This window comes from Chenopodium album, chromosome 21 (assembly GCF_948465745.1).
Source record: "Chenopodium album chromosome 21, dcCheAlbu1.1, whole genome shotgun sequence".
Lineage (NCBI taxonomy): Eukaryota > Viridiplantae > Streptophyta > Magnoliopsida > Caryophyllales > Amaranthaceae > Chenopodium > Chenopodium album.
The window spans coordinates 12,787,173-12,801,547 of record NC_137854.1 but is presented as its reverse complement, the minus strand read 5'-3'; the positions used below and the strand labels follow the sequence as shown (position 1 = coordinate 12,801,547).

The window sequence follows — 14,375 nt, the reverse complement described above, 5'->3', positions numbered from 1 at the left end:
TATAGGGGTTACTTTAAATGGCCACACGGTGTGGCCAGCCGCACACAAGACGTGCTGTTTGATAGGAGATCAGGTGGTTCGGTGTTGGGGCTCGGTTGGGTTAGAATTTAGTTTTTTTTTAATTTTATTTTTAATTAATTTTTTTAAACAAATCACTGAGTGACACGTGTCCACAATGAGCCCTACTAACGGATTCCATCCAAGAATCCGTTCATTGGTAGTGAAATCAAATTATCAATTTTTATTTTTTTTTTGTGGTGTTATAATCAAAATTTGAAAATTGTGGTGTTATAATCCATTTTTTGCAAAATTTGTGGTGTTATTTTAAAAAAAATCCATTGTAATATTATCTTTATTTAAAGCATATGATCCACTTGATTATGCTCCTAACCACCTTTTAACCCTATTTAAGTGTATTACATCATGTGAGATCCACTTTTCTTAAATGTCGTGATAAAGTGTGTGTTGTAACTATAAACAAACGGAGGAAGTAGTTGTTTTGACAAAAAAAAAAAAAAGTATAACACTTAGACAACATAGAGGGAGTATTCATCATCGTAACCCCTATTACTCATATTTACCAACATTAACTTATTAAATATTAAATAAATTAATTCAAGGTGTTTGGTGGGAAGCTTATTTAAAGCTTATTCCATTGAATAAGCTCTTTTTCAAAATTTTCAATTAGCTTATTCAATTTTTATGGTGAAATGACACTTATACCCCCCATTTAATTAAAAATCCTATATGAACTACCTACCCCACAATTAGCTTATTGGTCATTTCACATAATCGATCAGCTTTAATCAATCGGCTATTTATCAATCACTTTTCTACAATAAGCTAATAAAATAAATAAGGGTATGTTCTGATTGATTGAACTAAGTTGAACTGAATATTTTATAAAAGAAGGAAATTAAGAATTGAATTGAACTAAACTGAACTAAAAATAATATAAAAAGAGAACAGGCCCTTAGTCAAATCAGTTAATACAATCAGTTAGTTAAAATCAGCTAACACAATCAGCTTCAGCTTTCAGTTTTTCCTCAAACACAGCCATCTTCTAATCTTCTATACATGTCCACCATAATTCTATCTAAGCATGTGTATAATGAATCTGAAAATCCAAAACTCAATCCAAAAACCAAATACTCCCTCCTTGCTCCATTGGGACTTTCTACACTGAACTTGACTTACTTTGACTCGTATTTGTGATTATATATAAGAAAAAAAATATAGTTTTGTGCGTACTGGTCTCATTGAATAAATTATTAGTATTCAATTGTTGCTCGTTTGTTGTTGCTAACTTGTTAAGTATATTTAATTAGCAAAGTAATGTAGACCATTAGTGAACCGAAATTTTCAGTATCGAATAAGCGCTCATCCGTAATTTTAAATCATGTCTTATTAAACTTGAATGAATACCCTAACCTCATTCTCTAAATTACCTTATGAATAATTAATTCACCATTTCACCGCACCAACTCTCTCCATTACACATCAAAAATTAACCATTTCTCATAAATAGTACACATATTATAGTATGAAATCATGGATCCATTAGGTTTTGCACCCAAAAGTTTACTTAAAATAAAAAGGAAAAAAAGATCCAAGAGGTAATTATAATATCAATGCAATAGGGTAAACAGAATAGGTGCAGGCTTTTTATTATTGCCGTCTGACTTGGGAATTTAGTCTTCCAAAAAACTACAGAAAAAACACTCTACTACTTCAAACCCAGATTTATTTAATTTTTGTCTTCTTTTCTTACGCTACTTGCTCCTCTACGAGCGTGCACTTCCTTGTTTTCGCATCGTATTGTGTACCCTGCTCTACTACTACATCATAGATTATACTGTATCTATTTAAACTTCATACTAGCTTGCTTGTTGTTTTTGTTATTGTTTCGGATACGGGGTGGCCGTGCTTCATGCACGGGCTGCTATTGTGGAACTGGAAGTTTCATTGTTAGAAACTTACAATATACTTTCTTTTTTTTTTTTGAAAGAAACTTACAATATACTTTCGTTCTTTTTTATTATTAATATGGAAAAAATTATAAAAATTTAACATGTAAACTATAAAAATCAAGACGAATTTAACAAGATTTTACGTGATTATGTTTTTTCTCAATTTTTTGAAACCAATCAACAAATTTAATTAAACATGAATAGTGTAAAATTCAAAGTGTTGCATTTAAAATTGTACAAATAAAGTATACTCATATTTGACTAAATTTGAAATGACTCGACTCAAAACCAATCAACAAATTTAATTAAACATGAATAGTGTAAAATTCAAAGTGTTGCATTTAAAATTGTACAAATAAAGTATACTCATATTTGACTAAATTTGGAATGACTCGACTCAAACTAGGGATGTCAATGGGATCGAAGGGGGTGGATGTTTGGCTTTGCATCCTTGTCCCCCACCTCATTTTTTCATCATCATTCTCATTGCCGATTTGCCGTGGTGTAACTAAATTGATTCTTGGTACAAATATAAAAATTATTTACACCTTACCACCCACTTCGATGTCCTTACCCACCAAACCCCCATCACAATTCACAAACCTACTTAAAGAAGCTTATACGGAGTATGCAATGTTTTATTTTTAGCGGGAATATGTAATAGTTTATTTTTAAATAAAATATTGATCCAACATTTTTTTTTAGTCCAAACTCAATATATGTGTTGACTCGATATGATATTTGCTCTATACAGAAACGTCATGGTAATCTAAGTTGACCTTATTTTTTCCTATTTAAGATATCATTTGTCTCTATCTCTTTTCTCATCACATGCATTTCTAATTTTGTCTCTCCATTTAACAAAATGTGGCCAGTTGCATATAAGAATTTCTGCACTTTTGACCTTTAACTTTCTCCCAATCTCCTTCCCAACCACCACCACCATCCCATGATTCCCATCACCATCTTCCTCTACATACATCAAGCATGAAAACATATTTGGTTTTTAAACCAAATTTAATTTGATTATTTTGTATAGAGGAATTCAAAGGGGCGAAATCATGGAAGAAAGAGAGCAACAAAGGGCATACGTGGTGTTGTAGTGGTTGTTAGTCGGGTTTGAGATAGAGGAGGTGTGATGTTCCTATAATCCCTTTCTTGAAGGAGTTTGCTCTGAAACTGGATGAATGGAACAAGGAGATATTCTATAACATCTTTCGAAAAAAATCTGAGCTTTGGGCGAGATTGGAAGGCGTGTAAAGAGAATTATCGAAAGGAAGATTACCACACTTAGTAAAATTGGAGGCTGTGTTGCGAACTCAGTTAGATGAGGTTCTTAATGCTGAAGAACTTCTTTGGTTTTAAAAGTCACGCATGGATGCTATCAATGATGGTGATCGCAACATGCGTTATTTTCATCTATCGACAGTAATTCGTAGGCGCCGCAACCGTATTGAAACTCTCAAGGATCACAATGATGAGTGGGTACTCTGATCAAGAAGCTGTGCAAAATTAGTCTTGGATTTTTGGAAAGGGCTATTTCAAGAGGAGAATACAGATCATGGTGATATGCGACTTCTTCATGATTATTTTCCAGAATTATCGAACGCTGACTTGGAGAAGCTTGCTAGGCCTTTTAGCACCTGTCAAGTATTAGCAGCACTAAAAGGTACGCAGCCATATAAGGCGTCAGGCCCCTGATGGATTCCAACCACTATTTTACCAAAAATATTGGGATCTATTGCACCCTAGTCTTGTTGGTATGGTCAAAGATGTATTGGAAGGCAGAATTTTTCCCGAAGGACTGAATGATGCTTTCTTGGTGCTTATCCCCAAGAATGATACGCCGGAGAAAGCTAATCGATTTCGACCAATAGGCTTGTGTAACATCACATATAAGTTGGTAACAAAGGTTATTGTCAATAGGTTGAAATCGGTTCTACCAACATTGATCTCGCCAACACAATGCAGTTTTGTGCCAAAAAGATAGATAACTGACAAAGTGGTGATTATGCAAGAGATGCTCCATTCAATGAAGGGTAAACAAGGAAGAGTTGTTATTATGGCAATAAAGATCGACTTTGAAAAAGCTTACGATCGTCTACGATGGGACTTTATTAGGGATTCTCTTTTGGAGCTTCGATTGCCCTAATCTATGGTTGATATTACAATGAATCGTATAACATCGACAAATCTTAGGATTCTTTGGAATGGTGAGCCTATGGAAGCCTTCACTCCATCTCGGGGAATTAGGCAAGGAGATCCTCTTTCGCCTTATGTCTATGTGATTTGTATGGAAAGGTTAGCCCATATTATCGATCGTGAAGTGAGATTGGGTGATTGGAAGCCTGTGAGGGCAAGCCACAATGGTCCAGCTATCTCAAACCAGGCTTTTGCGAACGACTTGGTGCCTTTTGGTGAAGCCTCTGAAGAACAAGCAATGGTTATTCAATCTTGCTTACGGAACTTTTGTGAGACCTCGGGGAGTCGTGTGAATGCTGCTAATCTAAAGTCTACTTCTCGAGCAACACAAATTTGGACATTAGAGATAAAGTGTGTGAATGTTTAGGTATGGTGCACACTAAGGACTTCGGTTCCTATCTCGGAGTTCCTATGGCTAATGGTTGATCGTCCAAGAGGGAATATCAATTCCTAGTTGATAGGGTGAATGGAAAATTAGCGGGTTGGAAGACCAAAACCCTCTCAATTTAGAGCAACTCTTATCCAGTCAACCTTAAGTACAATTCCTAGCTACTCAATGCAATTTGTGAAGCTACCAAGATCGACTTGTGACGACATTGATAGAAGGAATAGAAAATTCTTGTGGGGTGAACAGGAAGGACATAGGAAGGTGCTCATGGTCTCTTGGGAGAACATCACTCGACCTAAAGAGAAAGGAGGCTTAGGTTTCAATAATATTCGTGACGCTAACAAAGCTTTCCTTGCTAAGTTGGGATGGAGACTTTTGGCTGAACCTCAAGCTCTTTGGTCACGTATTGTTAGAGCCAAATATTGTGACAATAGGTGTGATATTGATATGTTCCGAGAGAAGAGCAATGCTTCGTGTGTCTAGAAGGGTATTATGAGCAGTGTTGATGTAGTAAGGAAGGGGATAAATATGGTAGTTGGAAATGGATCCCGTACTTTCTTCTGGCATCATCGATGGGAAACGGATCAACCTTAACTTGAATTAGCAAACAGAGAACCTCCTCTTCAAGTGCAAGACATGACAGTAAGGGAGATGTGGGATAGCTTCTAGGTAGAAAATTAAACTTTTTGCAGATTATTTCTCTGAGCAGGTTCTAGGGGAAATAACTTCTAATATTGTGATTGAGAATGATGAGACAGTAGATAAGGTTTATTGGAAAGGCACGGCTTCTAGAGGCTTCTCAATTAAATCAGCAATCGAAATCATTAGAGAAGGGTCTCAAATTGACAGTGAAGAGGTAAAAGAGTGGAAAATTATTTGGAGAATGCCAGTACCTCAACGAATTCGCTTCTTTATTTGGTTGGCGATTCAAGAGAGATTGATGACTAATAAAAATAGATTTATTAGATCATTAACTGATGACCCTCGTTGTGAGATATGTGATGCGAATGAAGAAAATGTGATGCACATATTAAGGGATCGCTTGGCTACTGAAATCGTTTGGTACAAATTGAGAGGTAGGGGAGTTGTTCACTCGAATCAAACAGCTATTTGGGATTGGGTGTTGGAGAATATTAAGAGTGGTGATTAGAATAGAGGAGAGGAATGGCCGAGAGTATTTGTCGTGGTCTGTTGGTGGTTGTGGAGATGGCGCAACGAAAGAAGCTTCAATGATGAGCCAAGAGTTCCAATCGATCAGATAAGCTTAATCTTTGCTCGTATTGGTCTGCTAAAGCAAGCTATGGAGAGGGGAATGATGCTGAACAATCAAGGAGGCAAAAGGAAGAGAGAACAAATCTTTATTAGATGGATTCAACCTGATATTGGGTGGGTAAAACTGCATACAGATGGAGCTTCGAAGGGGAATCTCGGTGCTGCTGGAGCTGGGGGTTTGATTCGAGGAAGTTCAGGTGAGCTATTTGAATGTTTCTCGGTTAATTGCAGATTCTGTTCTTGCATGAAAGCTGAGTTGATGGAAATTATGAGAGGATTGCAAATAGCTTGGGATGGAGGTCATCGAAAAATCCATGTTTCGATTGATTCTAAGGTTGTTGCTAATATGTTGGTGGACGATGAGCCGACCAACTCTCCATTCATACACATGATTCGAAAATGCAAAGCTTTAATAGATAGATGAGATTGGGATGTAGTTGTGTCGCGCTGCTATAGAGTGGTCAATCGGGTTGCCGATTGGTTGGCTAATTATGGGATGATGGCAGAGCAAAATCTGATCTTATTTAAGGCGATCCCGAAGGATCTTCATACGATTTTATTGGAGGACTTGGGTGGAGTTGCGCTTCCTCGTATGGTGCCGAGTAATAGGAATAAGGGGTTACTTAGCTCTTGCAAGTACCTGCTGTGGTGCTTGTTTGTTTTCTTTAGTTTTTCTTCTGTTTTGTTTTTCTTTCCTGTCTTTGTTTTTGTTTCGTGTGTTTTGTTTCTGTAAGGGGCCTAGCCCCTCTCCTTCACCAAAAAAAAAAATAAAAACTATATGGCATGTTTAGGGAGGAGGGGATTGAAAAAGAGAGCAAGTAAATTGAGAGACAAGCGTTTGTGTGGGCAACTGGGCAGTGATGTGGCTGCAACTTGTGGGAACTTCATTTCCTGGTGAAAAGGGTTGCTGTGGTGGTGGGTGATATGGTGATGGAATAGTTGTTGGATGGTGGTAGGAGTCTAAGGACATGGGTAAATCGCATTCACCTATTCATATAGAATTAGGTTAAAACTCAAAAAACGTATGTAGTAAACAAAGTGGCTTGCTGCATGATTTCTCCACAGAGACACTAGGTACAAGCAAAGATACAAAAGAGAACCTTGTAAGATTCTTCATAAAAATTTCAGCAGAAGAATTTCCTTGACCATAAAAATTAAAAAAAAAACCTCTAACTGAAAATTGATTAGAACAAAGAACACATACATTCGAACACATTATTGGACTAGATAGCTTTCATTGATGAATCTACGTCGAGTGCACTCAAGTGCAAAGTGTTGAAAACTGAAAGTAGACAATAACAATTAATGAAGCGTGTCTTGGTAAGATATATAGAGCATCTAATTGACGCTGCAGATGACAAACAAACATTAAAGCATACCAAGTATGGAAAAGTCTAGAGCAACATAACAAATACTCTGTATCCAAGTTAAATAAATACATTTCAACTAACTCCAACAAAATGACCAAATCATTGTTGTCCAGGAGCGACGTCATCTTTTGTAGCTTCCTTGATCTCATCGCCGACATCTTCCTGTTTGGCACAACATAGAAGGTGTAAAACAATAGTTGGATTTCCTTTCTAAATATTAAGAAAATATACACACTATAGAAGATGGGGAAGGAGGGAGGAATGTTCAAAAGGTGGGAGAGAGAGTACCGCATTATCAGAAGTCCATAATGTCAAATTGTCGCGGAGGAGCTGCATGATCAAGGTGCTGTCTTTGTAGGATTCCTCACCCAGAGTATCTAGCTCTGAAATGGCTTCGTCAAAAGCCTAGAGTGCATAATGTGGTTAGAAAATTTTGATTTCAGAATGTGAATATCTCTTGAATTCAAAAGCTTCATAATGAACTAATATTAATCCCGGACTTAAATAGATAAAAAAAATAATAAAAAATAAAAATAAAAAATACACAAGCAAAAGAGTTGAAGGATCAAAGGGAAATCTTCAATTTTACAGCTGCAACCACACATACAATCATTGAGTGTCACAACTATAAACATACACTATGTGTCTATGTCACTGCCATGTGCTAGAGTTAACTATTGGTGGTTAACAGCAAAATCTTATTGGATTAGTCAATACATAATGCTGTGTTTATACCATTTATTTCATACCCCCTTTATAAGTGTGCTAAGACAACATGTTAATGTTACTGGATTAGTCAAACATAATGGTGTGTTTATACTATTTATTTCATACCCCTTAATTAAGTGTGCTAAGTCAACATGTTGCATTTACTCTGGGACATAAAGATACACATTTTGCAAGTTTAGCTTTTCCATTTAGTAGTAGAAGTTCAACCTTCTATTTTGATATCTGTTAATCCCTACCTCCCTACAATGAACTTCAACTGATTTTTTTTAATCAATCAAGGACCAAATGTTGATGCTACCATTCTTGATGGTTGATTCAAAGCCGAATGGTGTAATATTGAGGGTCACATGAAATACAGATTTACAATACAAAAAGTTTTGTTATAGATGTGACTTACAAAATAATGTCATACAAAAGGAAGCTGACAACATATATTCCTAACAATAATCAACTCAAGAATAAAGTGCATTCGGTATAGAGCACTTTTATTAACACCAACCTTACTTAAAATAAAATCATACAAAAGGAAGCTGACAACATATATTCCTAACAATAATAAACCCAAGAATAAAGTGCATTTGGTATAGTGCACTTTTAATAACACCAACCTTATATACTTTCAAACATGAACACATAAAGCCAAATATTAGAGAAGACAAAGATTGATTAATAAACATATTAAAGCAAAACTTTTAGCAGGATATTTCTGTATCCAAAGAGCAAAGGTGAAGCACACAAACACACTGCCAGCGCCATTATTCAATGTAGGTAAACAAATTTAAGAGGGGAAAAGTCAATAATTTGTTATGTCATTGAATAATTACATTCACATCCTTTACAGATATAATCTTTCTTCCTAAAAGCCTTTTACATACTTTGAGATTAAAATGCAGAATTAAAATGTAATAACTTCCATGTCAAGGGGTCTTGAGGTATCGGGTTTATTATACATATACCCGATATAGCCTATGCCTAATCTATCATTGCATGCATATCCAAATATAGCCTATGCCTATCACCTCATTAAACATAAAAAATGGGTGTGTGTTGGGGAAAAGGAGGAATTATCTCGCAAATAAATCTTGTTTAATGAAATGCACTATCAACTACCATGTAAATAATGTGGAAAAAGAATTCGAACAAAATGTGATGGCAGAAGTAACCCTCCACCACTCGAGAGGAAAATTAAAATGAGGGAAAGAAGAGGAAAAGCAACAAGGTCCCAAGGACTCCCAAAAGGCATAAGAACCAAACCAGGAACAAGAAACAGTTTGCACGTAAAAAAATTTACAGCTGAAAAAGGGAAAGTTGAAAAATTAATTTTGCATAGTATTTCTCCATGGTACTTGTCATTGAAAAAGTTGCTTTTATAATTGTATGATCAATGCCAGCTACATCATATTTAAGTGCCTGGTATCTTCCAGAATTCAAGTACTCCCTCCGTCCCTTTATTACATGCCTGTATTCCTTTTTGGGGTGACCAAAATTAAGTGCTAGTTTCTATTTATAGGCTGTACTTTTTTACAATATTATCCTCTTTTTGATGATTTGTCACCCTTTTTCTTTTTCTTTTTTGTACTTTAACATCAATTCCCAATACTTTGTCTCTCTTAATTCCCAACCACTTTTTCTCTCTCTATCTCTCTCTAACCCCACATGCATATTTATACTCCCAATTATTAGTTTTAAGGAATCTTTAACTTTCTTAATTCCCGTGCAAAATGAGAAATAGGCATGTAATAAAGGGACGAAGGGAGTACAAGACACTGGTCTATAGGCTTAGATACATCATTGAAAACACACGATAACGCAAATTCCTGACTTGTCAAATATTTACAACAGTTTGCGAATGGTTTATTATTTAAACATCAAAACACAAGAAAACACATATCACATATTAACAAGTACAAATGATTTATTATTTAAACACCAAGCTCCATTTATGTAGAGCCTCAAATTTTTTATTAACTGTATCAAGAAAAGGCTACTTTTTCGATCAGCATCTAATTAATTGATCCACAAGACCACAAGAACCAAGGGCTAAACAACTTTCTCAAGGAAGCATGCACTGCAGGATCAATTGAAACTTATACGGAGATTATGTACAGGCCCAGATATAAGGATAACCATCAAACATACAGAACTTTTTAAAATTTACATCTAATAGTAGCAAAAGAAATCAATCTCAAGGCAGTGAAAAGTGTAAACAGCCAGTCAGGGAGAAAGGATTTAGAAATTGCTGGAGACTCCTTAGCACATGGCTTGCCTTAACATGGGAGACTAAAATAATAGAATAAAATTGGAACTCTTAAAAGGAAAATTTGTCTGAACTAAATCATATAACACTTTTGCAAACCCTTGTACAGCTAATTTCTTATGTTATCACCAGCAATTAACGTCTGCTGTCAAAAAAAGTTGGGACTGACTGGCTGTTATGCTCCCTTACTTTACTACCTTCAGCCTTGTTCACTTACCTCTTCCTTTTCCCTGTTCATTGGCATGCTTATGAGTTATGATTCTTTCATCTCAATGTAACTCTGTCATTCACATTCTCTCGCTTTACCAAGGTTAGAAGATCCCGACATATTATTCACCAACATTATGTCAAATGCTCTAATAAGTGCTTTCAATTATGTCCCAATTTTCTCCTTCCGTATAATTTAAATCCCTAGATTACATTATTGAATGACATAACATTCTTAATATCTTATAAGGTAGTTAGGTAGTTGTCATAAAGATTAGTTGTTTTGGGGAGAACAAAAAAAATGAATGTCTTATGCTTAGCAGTTCACTACAATTTTACAAGGCAATTGTTTGCAAAGAGTGTCATATGTGGAATAATAGGTAATTCTAAGATTTTCCCCTCTTGATATTGCTGCAAACTGCATAGGCAAGAAAGTTTGTGAAAAGAAACTCACTGAGGATGATGGTAAATTCAACAAATAGAGGTGTCCTTATAATTATAACCTTTACTAATATTTTTGTATTATAAATGAAATCCCCCTTCCCTCCATTGAAAGTTAATAATGCTTTGCTGGAGATAGACCAGGCTATAGCATAGGTAATTACGGCTGAACTAAGCAATCATGACATTTTAATTTTACCACCATAAACTGAAAGTAAGACGTTACACATTTTATCCAGAATAATGAAGTAAAATAAAGAAGGAATCGTGCTACAATAACAAAGAATGTTTGAGGTGTACAAACCTGCTTGGCCAGAGCACAAGCACGATCAGGGGAATTCAAGATCTCATAGTAGAACACGGAGAAGTTAAGTGCAAGCCCCAGCCTTATTGGGTGAGTAGGAGGCAGTTCAGCCAGCGCAATGTCCTACAAGAAAATATCTCAGTAATTAATTTTGTTTCAATTATGTAATAACCCATTCTGTAAGTACTACAACAGCAAGCTGATAGACCCACCTGAGCAGACTTGTAAGCCAGCAAGGTGTGCTCAGCAGCATCCTTTCTCTCAGCTCCGGTCTTGAATTCAGCCAAATACCTGTGGTAATCACCCTTCATCTTCAGGTAAAATACCTTTGACTCAGAAGCAGTTGCGGATGGGACAAGATGTGAATCAAGAAGTTTCAAGATCCCCTCACAGATCTTGCTGAGCTCAGCCTCAATCTTCGCTCTGTACTCCTTGATGATAGCTACATGGTCCTCGTTTCCACGGCTCTCTTCCTTTTGTTCAATGGATGAGGTGATTCTCCATGAAGCCCTCCTTGCCCCAATCACATTCTTGTAGGCAACAGAGAGGAGGTTCCTCTCCTCCACTGTTAACTCAACATCGGCAGTCTTCGCTACCTTCTCCATGAACTCCACCATTTCCTCATACCTTTCAGCCTGCTCGGCCAATTTGGCTAAGTAGACATTCTCTTCCCGGGATCCTTCTACTGGCGACATCGTTCCTCACTTTAAACAAAGATCAATTTTTTTGTCAAATTAACAACCCTGATTTATACCAAACAGAACCATCACTTCAAAAAAAAACACCAATCATTGATTTAAAGAACAATCGACAAAGTTAAGACTAACAACCCATTAAAATGACTCATAATATTATTATATAATTAAGAATTAACTATCCAGCCACTTGATTTTTGCTCCTCAAACCACAAACTTAAAAGCAAATCAAATCGTACCCTAGACCCGGTAATCCGGGATAAAATCTCGTCTACATCACTGTCTTTCTACGGATCCTACCAAAGCAAAAGTCAATAAAGTCTAACAACAGCAGTTTTAGCTCAAATTTACAAACCCTCAACTTTCATCAAACAATAAATCGGACCATAAATCAAACAATCATCTACCCATTTACCCATCTAACATACAAAAATCAAAATTAAACAACCCATGAGCAATTATATCCCAAAGTTTCATCAGATCTATATAAAATCAGAAAAGGGTACTGATTTATGAATTAAAAAGCATCGAAATTGCTAAAAAAAACATACCCATCACAACTAACAAAAATACAAAGACATACAAACAATCAAACATGAAAAAACAACTCAAAAAACAAAGATTAGATATTACCAGAAAATGGGGTTTTGGTTTTTTTTTTTCTCTCTCTTTTTTCTTCTATCAAGTGAGTGAAAGAGACACAAAATTGGAAAATAGAGCCTTTCAAAAACCTGAGGAATCAACGGCAAAGGCAAAATGGTGGTTTCCACGTCCCAACAGTCAACCCCCAGAAAGGCACGTGCTGCACGTGAGTTGCTCCTCAACTTGTTGCCACGTTGGTTGCCAGTTTTTGACAAGTAAAAATGACTCTCAAAGTAGTCTCCCTCCTCAAACTCAAAGTAATTGGCTACTTGTATTTGGTAAGAGGTTGCAAATTTGAACACAAATTTGATTTTTTTGGGTTATGCAAGAGATAATAAGTAGATGAATAAAGATACAAGTAACTAGTTTATGATGTTGAGAAAAAAAAAAAAAGTTTTAAAAGGACGTCAAATAGTTACTGATAAAATAGTATGATCTCTTCTATCAAAAATTCTTTCAATTTAAATCCACCCATCAAAAAAGTTGGAAGTCTTGCAACTATTATAATGAATTAATGAGCATATAAGTCCGCATGAGTGTGTATGACATGCACACACATCTAGTGAGAAAATATATATATGACTCATTAATGTATAACCGGGGGCGTAGCCACATAGGGGCCCAGCCCCTGCCCCTGTAATATTTGAGTGATTCAACTATTTATAAAAGGAGTATTTTGAGTTTGTTTTATATTTGTAGTATTTGTTTGAGATAATAATGGTACATGAAGTTATTCTTCTTTCCATTTTATAAGTGCTTCAATTCAACTACAATCATAACTTTTGCAATTATGCAACCGTAAAAGTGCGCATAAAATTTGAAATCTCAATATGTATGTGAAAATTTAGTGACATCGTAATACATTAAGAAGTAAATATTAATCAACCAATATAGTGACCCGAAAACCCACCGCTTATCTCTCTAGGAAACCCCAACCTTCTTATCCTCCCACCGCTTCCCCTGTTCTCACCCCCCTGCTCGCTGGCGATCGGCACCCCTCTCTTAGACATCGCCGGCGAGTCCTGATCTTCCTTGTTTGCTTTATTTCCTAGGGGTTTTTTTTTTTTTTAATAAAAGGAACTAGGAAGTTTACAGAGCTAGTTTGTTCTTCAAGTTCATCGGTGGTTCATCTCGTTTTTTGGTGTCATCAAGTGGTTCTTCTCCAACGAAACAAGGAGCCAAGACTATTTTTAACGCCGCCGTCGAAAGGAATTCCGTTAATTGTTTCTTGACGGTAAAGGTGAAGTTAAGGCTAGAGTTTTCTCGCCTAATTGAAGTCTGATTAAGGTGAGGCTGAAGGAATTATGTCTTCGATAAGTGCAATTACTAGATATATCAAAGGATCACGATTATGGAGATAATTAGTTGATTCTATAGGGTTATCAATGTTTGGTGCTAGATATGACAATTGATCTTTGGGCTAGCTAGTTAAATAGCCCAAAGCCTTATAGAATGGATCCTACGAGGTCACACACAAGAGTATTGGGTTAAACAAGTTAGAGGCCCATCATGAGTTCATGACATGCCACATTGATTGTTGGGCTAGGATAGTAAGATGAGTTTAGATGGTTTTGGTCTTGACATGGATTTATTTAGAGATATGATCTATAAATATAATCCATGCCTAGGGTTGTATGACATAACAATTGACACACAGTGAATTGTCAATCAATCAACCAAAAGTTCCCAAAACCCTAATTCTCTCTCTCTCTCCCCCCCCCCCCATACGACCTTCTCTCTCTATCTCCTCCCTTGACCGTACGACCGCCCCTCAAGGTGGTGCGTGTGGTGGTTGTTCGGGTGTTTTGTGGTGTGCTCGTGAAGGTTGATTGAAGTGTCGGTCAGGACTAACTAGCAATAGTGGAGGTTTAATCCGTACCAGTGGACTTAATAGAGGA

General features: G+C 36.3%; 1 protein-coding gene across 1 annotated transcript; it reads right to left on the bottom strand.

Annotated features, from left to right (window-relative positions):
• Nucleotides 1-7,107: 7,107 nt before the first annotated feature.
• Nucleotides 7,108-12,614, bottom strand: LOC145601308 (14-3-3-like protein). The gene is made up of 5 exons (XM_081657305.1): nt 12,469-12,614; nt 11,353-11,844; nt 11,141-11,263; nt 7,491-7,607; nt 7,108-7,364 (listed from the first exon to the last, which is right to left on the bottom strand). The coding sequence occupies exons 2-5, from the start codon at nt 11,833-11,835 to the stop codon at nt 7,302-7,304; spliced, it is 786 nt and encodes a 261-aa protein (XP_081513431.1). The 5' UTR covers nt 11,836-11,844; nt 12,469-12,614; the 3' UTR covers nt 7,108-7,301.
• Between the last annotated feature and the right edge of the window lie 1,761 nt (nt 12,615-14,375).